The sequence below is a fragment of the Scophthalmus maximus genome, chromosome 17, assembly GCF_022379125.1.
Source record: "Scophthalmus maximus strain ysfricsl-2021 chromosome 17, ASM2237912v1, whole genome shotgun sequence".
NCBI classification, from domain to species: Eukaryota; Metazoa; Chordata; class Actinopteri; order Pleuronectiformes; family Scophthalmidae; genus Scophthalmus; species Scophthalmus maximus.
The window spans coordinates 8,872,898-8,886,013 of record NC_061531.1 but is presented as its reverse complement, the minus strand read 5'-3'; the positions used below and the strand labels follow the sequence as shown (position 1 = coordinate 8,886,013).

At 44.2% G+C, this 13,116-nt stretch overlaps 2 protein-coding genes across 5 annotated transcripts; both read right to left on the bottom strand.

Annotated features, from left to right (window-relative positions):
- Positions 1-101: 101 nt before the first annotated feature.
- On the bottom strand, positions 102-5,916 carry spsb3a (splA/ryanodine receptor domain and SOCS box containing 3a). 4 transcript variants are annotated; one of them, XM_047328292.1, is made up of 8 exons: positions 5,708-5,916; positions 5,258-5,591; positions 4,729-4,944; positions 4,110-4,290; positions 3,686-3,873; positions 3,428-3,530; positions 3,210-3,335; positions 102-2,674 (listed from the first exon to the last, which is right to left on the bottom strand). In XM_047328292.1, exons 3-8 carry the CDS (start codon positions 4,852-4,854, stop codon positions 2,283-2,285), a joined length of 1,116 nt encoding a protein of 371 aa, XP_047184248.1. In that variant the 5' UTR covers positions 4,855-4,944; positions 5,258-5,591; positions 5,708-5,916; the 3' UTR covers positions 102-2,282. The 4 variants fall into 4 exon arrangements, with proteins under 4 accessions (XP_047184248.1, XP_047184249.1, XP_047184247.1 ...); XM_047328293.1 differs by having other exon boundaries at positions 4,729-4,941; XM_047328291.1 differs by lacking the exon at positions 5,258-5,591 and having other exon boundaries at positions 4,729-4,941.
- A 1,749-nt stretch (positions 5,917-7,665) lies between these two features.
- Positions 7,666-12,692, bottom strand: atp6v0ca (ATPase H+ transporting V0 subunit ca). Its single transcript, XM_035614644.2, has 3 exons — positions 12,437-12,692; positions 9,674-9,857; positions 7,666-8,987 (listed from the first exon to the last, which is right to left on the bottom strand). Exons 1-3 carry the CDS (start codon positions 12,510-12,512, stop codon positions 8,783-8,785), a joined length of 465 nt encoding a protein of 154 aa, XP_035470537.1. The 5' UTR covers positions 12,513-12,692; the 3' UTR covers positions 7,666-8,782.
- Positions 12,693-13,116: the final 424 nt, after the last annotated feature.

The following is a 13,116-nucleotide window of genomic DNA, read 5'->3' as shown; positions in this document are numbered from 1 at the left end:
AGCACCTTCTGGTCGCAGCACACGCCTTTAACTTCCAACAAAGAAACAAACAAACAAATCTCAAATGCTGCTGTGATTCTGGAGTCAAAAAAGGAATAGTATTTGCATACTTAGCATTCATTTTAATTTCAGCTGAAAATCATGCTGATCGGTTATACAGAAAAAAAGCCATTACAGGCCTTCACATACAATATGTTTAGTATGACATGGTATAGGAGAAACTCTTTGATTTTTTTTCTATTTATAATTATGACAGTAAGAAAAAGTGCTTAGATGCATCAAGGTGAAGACAAGTACAGTGAAGGAAGTAAAAAAAAAAGAAACGTATGCTGGCCTACAACTAACTCCTTTGTGGTTACATTATTGGACAGACTCATTACACAACTGGACAGATTTATGTGCGTCATGTCACTACTCATGACTGATGAGCATCGTCCTCTGGTACCATCACCACTTTTGCTGTGCCAGTGTCTCCATAATAGTGCCCCCATACTTCCTTTCCTACCTACTTAAAACCAGCATCACAGAGGATGCTTGCATTGCATAGTTCCTTAAACGTCTGTGTACATCTACATAAACCAAGAGGAGTAAACATACTGGTGACTGAGGCCGCAGTTGGCAAACTGTGTAGCTTCAACACATAGGATAAACATTATAATAACGACATTGTTGTGGTTTGGTAGTCCCTAACCCCCTAACCCGAAGAAATGGACACAATATTTATACTGTATATGTAACTCTCCTCAATCAATTCAGACCAAAAAAGTATCTTTTAGCCCCACTCAGCCCGTTGGCTTAAAAGGTGACTGTAAAATATCTGTATGTCATGAAAGGTTTGACCAGAAAAATATGTAGCAGACCAGTCAGGCACAACAGTCCACCTCTTTATAGCTAAATCCACATATTCAGTCAGAGCTGAAATCGTTACCAGACAGTAGCACAGTTTTTAAACTGTATTTAGTCATGTATAGCTCTGTTTCAAAATGTGTAACGGCAGGAACAGTAGGTGCAGAAAACAAAGGTTTTTATCATTGAAGTCCAAATCAAATTCGAGCTGACCACCGCAGGTGTTCTGACAGCGCCTAGTCATGTTTCAGGCCGAGAGGGGCTGAGTGTTTGATACCGAAAGGATTTAGCATCGAGTAGGACCTTAGTGAATGCAGTGCAGTTGTTAAGCAAAGGGATTGAACAAGGCCCTGGAAAAAAACAAAAAACATTGCATAAACAGTTCAGTAAAAAAAAATAAAGTTTAACGTTATAAATGCTCATAATGGCATATTTTTTCAATCAAATGAAGAACATTTTCAAAAAAAAAACAGTAAGGTGTAACAGAAATGAAAAGTTATTGAAAAGGTGTGGTGGTCTCATTTGAATGACACAAAACAATGTATATTACTGCTTACATCTTTTAGAAAAAGAGGGAATCTATAAACAATGGGAGACTTTTAAAAGCTGGCGACAGGCCATTGTATTTAATATTTTACTTTTTTCTTTTTTTAAATAATGTGATGTGCAATCTGACGTGCTTCAGGCGTTTGCCGATGATGGCTGTCCCACGAAAGACAGAAAATGATAATTCTTTTGTTGTAGAGTCCCCCACGTTCATTCCTCCCCCTCCAAACACTTTCCACGTATTTGTCAGTTTAAGTTAAGTTTTAAGTCTTTGAGCTGTGACTGGCATAGATTACAAAAATAAATAACAATAATAATAGAAGAATAATAACGGATTCTCACTTTGGAATCCTGCAGATGTCAGTAAAACAGGTAACAGATTACTTTGATAATGCATGGACAGCATTGAGGTTGATAATAATATACATTATTTGCATACAGGATAAAAACACAGAAAAAAAACAATTTTTACAATTATACCATTAAGACGAGCAAAAATTGGCCAGATCTTACTTCAGTGTCACGATGTACAGTATACTGTACCATTTTCGCACAACGTTACTTGTCCCCATCGATGAATGGCAACAAATTAAGTAAGCAAACAAAACAACACCAAATCTTTTCACTTATTACCGAAGCTGGTGTTAGATACTAAGTGGGTGATGAGCAAGAAGACAGGTGAATGGCATGAGAGAAGATCACAGTAACCAAGCGTGAGGGCAGAAACACTGCCCGTCACCTACACACCGCTCTCTCTGTTCAACTGATCCTGGTGATTCTCTTCACTACCATATATCAGTGATGTTGGCAGGTAAGTAACACTAGATTAGATGCCACAGGACAGTAACCTCTGCCAGTGGTTAAGAGGAGGTAGGAGTCAAGCTGTCTAGTCATGTCCAGCGGCATCTTTTCCTCTGACATGCTTCGGGGTCGGACGTACAACCCTCTGAGTCGCTCTCGGAGGAGGACGGTCCAGCCAAGGGAGGGACAGGCAATCTTGAGGGACGCTCGGGCTCATCAGGGGTTTCTTCTGTGGCGCCATTATTGAGACTCAGCACCCAACCCAGTTTATTGTGGAGCAACTGACGGAGGCCTGGTGGCAGTGGCAACACGTCCAAGGTGTCTATACACTCTGGCAGCAGCTGGCGAAGGCGAGCACAGCAGAGATACAGCAGGGAGGTGGGCGCGGAGCAGGACCGGATTACCTTCATGCTGCTTTTCGCTGCCGTGGAGCACGCCATTGGGTAAAACCTCTTATTGTGTAGCTCCGTGGCAGCAACACCTACATCGACAAAGGTGACAAGAATGTAATGTTCATGTGTCACACCTCGTTGCAACACCACACTGCACAGAATCCACACAGAATAAATAGACACACATTCAGTGTGTCTGGAAGGTTATCCAGTTTTGCATGTCTGTGTTGTGTAAGCTATGTAGAAACATGCTCTACATTTCTTTAATGTGTACACGGATATGTTTCATCCATATGGTTATCTTTCCCGATCTTGCAATCGTTACAAATATATCACAGAAATGTATCAAATACAACTGTTAGGTTTGTAAATCCGTACAATGTATCAATGAATACCAGATAGTTTTAATTGTTAATGTCATTATCAAAAATCTGTTTCAACCATCAGTTACAGTCATGGCTACCCAATGACTACATTGTTAGTGCCACGGCATCCATGGCCAAGTACCAGAACTGGTATCAGAAGAGAAATGGATTGCTGCATTCCTACAAATCACTAAGATCCTGTCATTCAAATAGCAAACAACCAGCACTCTGGTCAACAGTGGACTTTGTCTGTACGAACCTATACACTTTCGATTCTTGAAGAAAGTAACTGTGCCGTGCCAAGTGTCCAGGTGGACTCCGATGATGGAGCCCTGTCCAAACCGAGAAGAAAAGTTCATCTTCTCTCCTTTGTGATGCAACAAGCCTGGGAGAAAAGGGCAACCGATGATGTGTAATTCATATAATAAGCATTGTCAACGATCACTGCCACATTTTCGCGCGTTGTGTTGTTCTTACCAGTGTAAGAGAGACCCCAGCTGTCTGCATCTTTTCCCAGCAGGCTGCAGAACGTGTGTCTGTATTTGTCTAGGTTGACATCAGAGGTACCAATGCCAACCATCTGTTCATGAAAAAGTTTAGATGGTTTAGAATAAAAAAAACAGAAAAAAAAGAAACTTGAGCTTCTACACAGCATTCATTAATCCATGGTTTTAGACAAAACGTTTGCTCTACTTCATTAGAAAATAACTTGGAGGTAAGAAACTAGAGGTTCACCATGTCTGTTCCGTACACTGGGGATGTCATCTTGATTTCCCAGAAGTGCTGCCCTTCAGCCAGCTCTTTGGAGCCACGGATCGCAGCTGTGCCACAGCTGTATTCAGAGTGGAAGTTCACTTTGCGATTTTCGCAGCTCAGTAATGTTGCTGTCGACCGGCTGCTGGTATCCCACACCCAGTCGAAATCTGAAGCATCAGAAGTCATTAAATTCAGGTCAATCACACAAGAAGTTCAGTCTCATTTGTTTGCCCGAATATCAAATAACAAACGAAAATATAATCAATTTGTGAACAAATCACAGTAACCAGACATGATATAGTGGCGTTACTCAAGTGACAACACTTATCAAACCAATGATTTTTTTAAACGGGTGTGTCCCTCCATGAGTCACAACCATTCAAACGCAGCAGCGGTCCTTTACCTTGGTCGTCCTCTCCACAGTGGCAGTCTTTAACTTGGTGAAATCCTCGCAGACGAGGGTTGTAGCTGGTCTCAGCCTGGGAGTCACAGCCACAGTAGGACTCTCCGGTGACGGGCACTGCACTGGGCACTGGGGGGACCATCACTGCTGAGAAGTCCGCCTCAGAGTCTGAATCACTGTACTTGGGAGCCACAAGGCAGGGAGAAATTGTAAAATCCTACGTCAGCAGCATTGCTTACGTACAGTAGCTACAAAGCACTGATTTTGGATGTCAGGCTGTTACAAGGAAATTGCAGCAATGAAAAAAACAACAACGTGCAAATCTATAATTTGAAAGTAAAAGGCTGCCATTATTGTACATTCCCTTCTGTGGAGAAATGTCTTGATCTGATACAAAGCATGTAAACAACTCAACTTTTGGCTTCAAGCATCAGACATTGGCTTTAGTTCAAACACTAAAGGCTTTCAGTCTGACAGGGACCCCTGAGGTGAATCTTCCCGGCCTTCTCGTGCTCATATTTCCCTCGTCTACGGTGCAAACAGCCGGCATCACATGACGACAAACATGTTGTTGCACGATCTCGGACCCTTTGTGCCTGTTCAGAGGCTGCGTGCTTACCTCTAGGCGGTCATAGCTCCACTCCTCGCTCTCAGAGGCCAACACGAGTGCCCGGGCGTCCGCGTCCTGCCGTATCCCACCCCAGACATACCTCCACGCACGGCTGTTCCTGCTTCGCCTGGACATGGCAGCAACTCTCTAGTCTCGCTCGTAGAAGGATCTGACAGGCAGATCAGCTTTAGTCCAGATGTTGCAAGAGCAGCATCAGTCCAGCTGCTGAGAGGCGAGATGAAAAACATGGTTATATTAAGAGGTACAGACCCTGAAGACTGAAGACTTCTGGGATAGAACCAGTGAAGCTTCACGCGCTGTCATGTCATCCTGAGCAGTTTACATGACAGTCACTAAGACATAACTTGAGTTATATTAATCTTGTCCTGATTTTAGTATTTATCAAAACAGTAATGTACTTTTTTACAATTTAGAAGTCTTAAGTTTCAACATAGTTGCTTCTTATTTTAACAAAATCTTTCAAGAAATTTTGTTGAGTGCACCGATTTCTGGAGCAACAGTCACCGCAACAACAGACCTTAACAGCAGTAGCACACACATCAACCTGACCACTGAGGCTAATACCAACGAACGGTCACTAGCCGGGTCACGATCCGTGCAGTTGTCACGGCGAGTGGCAGTCGTTTCACCCGACGACGTGCAGGTGTTGTTGTCCGGGCTAGCTGGTTAGCTAGTTAGCCGCCTAGCCTCGGCTAACAAGAGCAGCTAGCGCTACCCGTTGAGGCGCGCACGCATTAACATGTCAGCAGGCGGCAACAAGGTCAAATGCAGAGTTCACGTGTTGTAGATTGGTGTGTGTACGTGTAGCTGCACCGCTGACTAACGTTCCTGCACTCTTTGTGAGCCAAGTGCTGTAAAAAAAAGGGGGGGGGCGTAATAAGTCGAATAGAGTTAGCTAGTGAGTTAGCTTCCGTTAGCATGGTGCTGCTACTAGCCAGGACAAATGGGGCTGCGTTGACATTGTTACCTGTCTGTTGTCCCGGAAGCAGCAAGCAAGTCAACTCGCTGGCTGCACCGCAGAGACGCCGAGGCCACCTACAGCTGCGTGGACGACACACAACGGATGAACGAGTGGCAGACTGAGCTCCTCGTCCCCATGACCCGCTTTACGAGTCCGAGAGTAAACAATAACAGGCTGGCTCTCCCGCCCTCTCTCTCTCTCTCTCTCTCTCCCTCCCGCCCTCCCGCCCTCCCTCTCTCTCTCTCTCTCTCTCTCTCTCTCTCTCTCTCTCTCTCTCTCTCTCTCCCCCCTTCTCTCTCTCTCTCTCTCCCCCTCTCTCTCTCTCTCTCTCTCTCTCCCCCCTCGCTCTCTCTCTCTCCCCCCTTCTCTCTCTCTCTCCCGCACGCTCGCTCTCTCTCTCTCTCTCTCTCTCTCCCCCGCTCGCTCTCTCTCTCTCTCTCTCTCTCTCCCCCCTCTCTCTCTCTCTCTCTCTCTCCCTCCCTCCTCCCCCCCTCTCTCTCTCTCTCTCAATTTTTCAATTTTTTTTCAATTCAAAGAGCCTCATTGCCATGCAAGTTTAAACAACAATGTTGCTAAAGCGTAAACATACAATTGTCCGAACATTCGGACGGAACACAACAAACAGTAACACGAACATCGAGATTGATTTACATTCATTATATTTACACAGTATATACAGTGTGTGTGTGTGTGTGTGTGTGTGTGTGTGTGTGTGTGTGTGTGTAGCACAGTAGCAGAACGCTGCAGGAATTATTCAGGGGATAACATCACATCAATGTGACAATTCTTGTCTTACGTGCACATTCAAATAATCAACCAAAGACATTGCACACTGACTTGATATTGTAAAATGAACACATGATAGTCACAATCAAAATTTGACAATTTGCTTGAATCTGTACTTTAAGCGATCATTTGGACGCCCATAGACTCAGTGTCTATGGGCGTTTCTCAATATAATAGTGTATTGGGTATTGAAAAGCACAACGTTTCCTAAAACATGCTGCTTATTTCTGGCAGATTATCTGTTGTTTATATTACATCTGTTTAACTATATCGTAAAAAATGATATTCTATGAGCTTGTCAAAATACAGGCTTGCTGTTGTTTGATGACTGTCATCATCCTGAATCTTCAAAAAGATTGAACTGCAGTGCATCTTCCCAGAAACAATGTCTGCACTGTGGATAATCCAAAGACTTAGCTGTGAAAAATTTTCATTGGAAATACTTCGTACATGCAAACGAGTATCAGGGACACTCTGATCAAATGTTCTAAGCATGAAAGACACAATGCTTTTCACTTCCATGGTTCTGGAATGGAGGCAGAAGTGTCAAATCCTGGAGATCTGTTTACTTTTCTCTACAAGTGAGAAAATGAACCAACTTCTACACGGCAAGTTTGTATTGTATTGTGATTTAGTGCCCCCTCGTGGTGTGAAGGTAAACTGCATAATTTGAACACAGCCACTGTTGACGACAGTGTCTTGCACAACAGGAGTTACAGATTATAATTCTGAACAGGCTCCACAAGGAAGGAACTCCTCCGGCTCTGAAGTGACTCACCAGTTTGCAGATCCTGTTCAGCACCACCTTTGCTGATGGTGGTGCAGTGTCCACGTGTGTAGTTGTTGGCAGCATCCTCCTGACCAGTGATCAGCTGTTGAGGGTGGAGCAGCTGCCAATTGTAGGTCTCAATGCAGCTTGTCACACCCCAATAATCAAACCACTCATTCCACATGACTGCCTCTTAGGCACCGGAGAGGTTAATTCAAAACACTATCCGTAATGTAACTTACAGAAACAGTTAATATATAAGTAGAAATACATAGCATTTTGATGAACACTTAGCTGATCTATAGCAAGGCCTTTCAGCTTTACCAACTTAAGTTTTTCATTTAGACTGTCATTTGTACCATAAGTTTGACTCATCCCAATATCTGAAATGAAAGGCTTGGCAATGATGTTCTGGAGGAGGTTGAGTTTTATTTGGAAATCTGACAGGCATGGCTGAACAGTGACCTCTCACCTTAAACAAAAATCAAAAAAACAAAAAAGACGGCAGCACTACAGGTAAACGATACAAGTGAATGTCATATTAAACATAAATCCACTCTCACACGTAGACGCAAGTCGTAGACGCAAGTCATACACGCACGCTGCTCACTCACACACACACACACACACACACACACACACACACACACACACACACACACACACACACACACACACACACACACACACACACACACACACACACACACACACACACACACACACACACACACACACACACACACACACACACACACACACACACACACACACACACACACACACACACACACACACACACACACACCAATAATCACACTACATCCAGAGGAATTCCAAGCACTTTGAACAATTACCCACAGTGCATGTAATCTAACTATACACAGATAATTCATATGTATTTTTATGTATATAGGGTATTTTAATATTAACAGTTTTCCATTTAGACAGTTTCATTGAGTCAAAATCTTCATAACTTTCCATAAATAGTGAAAAAAAAATATCTCTTGACAACTCCTGATTCAAAAAATGGTCCCCAAAAAGAACATGAAAAAAATAAAATACTAATGTGCACGATTTTTCAGCAGTTTCAAAACAGAACAATCAAAACCACCAACATAAAACAAAAAATCAGAAGGAGGGGAAAGGGCCAAGGGATAAACATGTATACTCACACTCACAGCACAGACTGGTTACTACATTTACAGAGGTGAAGGGACTCTGGATCACTGTACAGGTTAAGATCAGACAACACACCAGGCAGACTGTCCACACATCATCCCACAACAACCAATACATCTTCATGCCCATTTTGTACACAAAGGACCTGACACAACTGGATGGCGTAAAACAATATGGATAGATCACATCTACTGGGGACACGGCTGTCAAAGTCGACCGCCAACATGTTTCTGTCGCCATCCCATCCTGTCAGACCCACGGGTGTAATGGAAGTAGGTGGAAATCTCCTATTTGTTCTTGCTGCTTTGATGTGGAATGAATGAGATGGTGTTTGATGCAGACACTTATTTTGTAGATAGGATGAGGGCCACGATGAGGCCATAAAGCCCCAGCACCTCGGCGAAGATCAGGATCAAGATCATGCCCACAAAAAGCCGGGGCTGCTGGGCAGTGCCCCGAACGCCAGCGTCGCCCACAATTCCGATGGCGAACCCGGCTGCCAGACCGCTCAGGCCCACGCTCAGACCGGCACCAAGATGCAGGAAACTCCTGTCAGGGAGAGAAACAAGTACTGTCAGTGTACCAGGAAATAGTGTCTGAAACACCCAGCACTCGATTCAACACTGTTCTGTTTTCAGGATCCTCTGCATCAATACACAAGCAACGTTTTAGCAATAACACGCACACTACATATAGATATGGACAGCAATAGAAGATTATGATGCATTTTGGACCTATTACCTTAACTGTAAACCTGTTAAATTAGCTATATTAAAAGCAAATAGGACCACTCACAATTCAATATTAACAATACGCATTGATGGAACGGTGGTTAAAGTGCTGGATATACGTTTTTCTTTCATCAAGTCTCACCCTCATATAAACCATAGTATAAAAGTTAACTGTTAAGTAGTTGTTCAGGAAAAACAGCAATGAGTCAGAGGAAGCAAATGTATTCTGAAGGAGAACTTCAGATTCAAGACCAATGTGTTTTTATCAAAACAGAGAAAAAAGCCCTGTAAATATTGATTTCCTATACACAACATGTTCAGGATAAGTTGATGCATAATTTTGGCTGCTTGATACCTTTTGAAGAATCATTTATTTTCTTAAGCGTAACCTAGCTTTGCATTTTTTTCCCTAAATTGGGCTTCACCTATTAGATGGAAGTAGAAGTTTTTCTCCCACTACAACAGAGCAACAGATATTAAACACATATCAGAGGTTCTTCTTACTTGTAAAGGGTGATTCTCTCAGAAATGTTGTTTGCTATCAGCACAGCCACCACTAGGCCGTAGATGGCGATGATTCCTGCCATGACCACGGGGATGATGGACTTCATGATGAGCTCTGGCCGCATCACGGACATGGCAGCAATCCCCGTGCCACTCTTCGCTGTCCCGTATGCTGCTCCTAGTGCTGTGTAAGAAAGAGAGGAGAGTCTGAATTAAATCACCTGTTCACAGAGTCTTAGCCTTTCACTAACAAATGATTCCTGAAGGAACAGTAAGAAATGTGTTGGCGCCATTCTGTTAGATAATTTACCCAAAATTCCCTTAAATTAGCTCATGACATCTCTAGTCAGGCCACAGACGAGACAGGAGCGTTCATACAAGTGTCTGCACACTCGTGCCGTGGTAAAGCGCACAGTTGGTGCTGTGAATGCAGGTGGATGATCCTTAACACAGCTGGCTGTAAGCTGCTCCACACGCCAGAGAAGGCACGTCGAATCATTTTTTTAACATGCTGTGTAATATTGCAATGAACCAAGATGCACTGATCCAGCACCAGCAGAAAACATGCCAGTGCAAATTTGGCTCTCATGGCACTTTTTTTCATCCATAAGAAATTTAGGATAACAATACGAACTTGCTCTTGTACGAGGCCCAATGTGAGACGAAATGTATGGCGTGTAGTAAACCTGCAGATCATAGATCTCGACTGGCCAATTACTGGTTAGTAAACATGGCTTTGATGGCAACAAGCAATGAGAAACTCTGAAGACAACACAAGCGGACCAAGAAGACCTGCTGGAGCCACGGAAGAAATAAAATCACACAATGTAGCTTTCACCGATTCTCACCTACTGCTGTGGGCGTGTGGACACATTCAAGCGTTATTGTTAATAAGAACTGTGTAAATAAGCAACCCAGCCTTTTCTCTAATAGGATATTTTCTGCAGTCTCTATATTAGCATAAATGAAAAAAGTTTAACATTTCTGATCCGTCCCTTTTCAAAGCATAATGGCCCCACTCTGCACTGGCTGCTTTCCTCGCTGGCGTCTTTTAAAGGTGGTGAACTCACATCCCATTTGATAATAAATAGGGTTAAACAATTTTCAAATGTACAGCTGATGATATCCCGACCGAAGATTGTGGACATCCTCAAGATCGATCGCGATCGTCAGATATCCTCCCCCAAAGTTGGACAACGCACCTCGCCTCAGCTTTACACAGGTGTCAGATCATTTATGCCTGACTGAGTTGTCTTGAATGTTCAGTAAGGATCATCTTTCACGTCTCCTTCACTAAATCTTACATTAGGTCTTTGAGAAACCTCCGAGAAATCCTAGACTGACTCCATTGTGATCACAACTTATGAGACCACAGCAACCAACATGAAGAAATTTACAGAGATGTGGGCACAATGTTTAATGATTCAAATCTGTAAAGCTCAAATTATACTCTCATATCAAAGTGCTGCACTTATGCCTATGATGTATAACAGGTAATCAGGTGTAACTGGTATAACGCAGTCTTCAGGCACACACCAATTACAGAACTTGCCCACCGGTCAATATGCGTCCATGGGGAAAACACTTGATTTTGATTTTTGTTGACAAGTGTTAAGTGTTTAGGACGAGACATGCCTGAGAGAAATTGGTCGATCATTGATAGCTGCTTTGGCACTTTATGCGTTTTTCACGTTAAGCGGTTTTAGAATGCCTCCACCAAAGTTTGTGAAGGACAAACTTGATGAAGTTGCTTTTGCAGAGTGTACACCTCTGGCGCAGGTGGTCAGAAGGGTAAACACACAACTGTAAGGACATCTTGAGTAAAACTCAGCTCTAATTGTGGACAGGCTGATTCAGTTGAGTGTATTAAACACATTGTCATTCTAGATTTAAATTCAGGCATTTATGTACAACAGAACTCCACAGCAACACCTGGCCCTGTGTTATAAAACATTATCAATTTAAAAATAAAACCAAAACAAATTTAAAATTTTAATAAAATAAAGGCACTGGTGTGTGTGTGTGTGTGTGTGTGTGTGTGTGTGAGATCACGACTCCGTGTTGCTGGTACCAAGAGGTATTGCATCTGAGCATCTCTAGATGAATATCATGAGCCCAGTCCGCCACTGGCTGGATGGAAAAACCCATCAAATCACGGAGACAGTCGTCTGTGTCTGCGGGATTTACAGTGTGAGGTCGGCGGATGGAAGTGTGTGACACACGGGGTGCTGCACGTGGATGAGTGCACGGACTTCCCCTTTAATTTCACAGACTGACGCGTGTGGGCCTCTGGCCCTCCTGTCACACGCTTAAAGGCCACCGGGAGACATTTTAATATCAGCAAGCATCGTGTGTATCTTGTAATTCGTGAATTTTTTTTTTTGAAAAAGAAAAACAGATCACAGAGAGCAGCTGCCACCTCAGCAAAAGGCTCTGCGTCACCAACCAGCAGCCCCCAGCGAACACCTTTACAGCGGGACACCGGCGCTCACGGGGAGGCGGTTAGCTCCGGTGCTGGCGGTGTGAGGAGGGAGTGTCGACGGACACCCCCCCCCCCCGCCGCCGCTGCCTCGCATCCCCGGCAGGCGCGTGAGCCGTGACCGACCGAACCGACTGACCCACTCCGACACGGCCGCTCTAGCGACAGGCACCCGCGTCCTCCTCGAACAACATCCATTCGCCATTTCAACGGGAATTCAACGTCCGGCCGAATCTATGACGTCGTCGTGAATCAGCGGAGTGACACGGCGCCGTGGTAGTTACCGCTGAAGACCATGGCCGCAGAGGCTCCCATCACGGCGAAGAAGGGCGCGTACTCGGGGCTCTCCTGGGAAGACATCCTCGCTCTCTTTCTCGGGGGGGACACACGGCTACAAGGCGGACTATCTTCTCGTCGAGGGGGTTGTCCTCTGCCGCCGTCCGCTTGTTCTTGTCGGGGGGCTGGTCGAGACGCGGAGAGCGGGGCGACGACGTAGCTGCCAGCGGTAGCACCGGTGTAGAAGAGGAAAATGGCGAAACGGAAAAAGTCACATGACCAACCACCTCGGACGGATCCATTCGTGCGGACGTGGGGGTGCGCGACGCGGACGGGCTTAAAATGTTTTACCCTTGTGTTTTTATTGCGTCTTCAAATGGCCCGCTTGGCTAGTTTTTTTTTAATTTTATTTAGATAATAACAACCATAACGCAGCGTGGAAGCACAGAAAACCCGCAAAAAATAAGACGTACGTGAGTTTGCAGCGTATGTGCGTTGTGGTATGTTCTGCTGCAAGTGCACCGACTGCGGTTGCAACGCTAGTGGTCGCTACACTACACGCTGGCGTATTAATTGTTACGTGTCAAATAAATAGTACACATCAACCATTAAACAATCTGTTTTCTCTATAGTGGAAAAAAAAATACTACGACAATTAAACAGCGCGGCATCAGAGCCGTTCAGAAAA

Coding starts and splice junctions, on each gene's coding strand:
- spsb3a (XM_047328292.1), bottom strand. CDS start 4,854: ATGTCCAGGCGAAGCAGGAACAGCCGTGCGTGGAGGTATGTCTGGGGT. Junction 4,291..4,728: donor GGAGCTATGACCGCCTAGAG/GTAAGCACGCAG, acceptor GTGGCTCCCAAG/TACAGTGATTCAGACTCTGA. Junction 2,675..3,209: donor CAAGAATCGAAAGTGTATAG/GTTCGTACAGAC, acceptor TTGTCGATGTAG/GTGTTGCTGCCACGGAGCTA.
- atp6v0ca (XM_035614644.2), bottom strand. CDS start 12,512: ATGTCTTCCCAGGAGAGCCCCGAGTACGCGCCCTTCTTCGCCGTGATG. Junction 9,858..12,436: donor TGCGGCCATGGTCTTCAGCG/GTAACTACCACG, acceptor TTTCTTACACAG/CACTAGGAGCAGCATACGGG. Junction 8,988..9,673: donor GAGAGAATCACCCTTTACAA/GTAAGAAGAACC, acceptor TCTCCCTGACAG/GAGTTTCCTGCATCTTGGTG.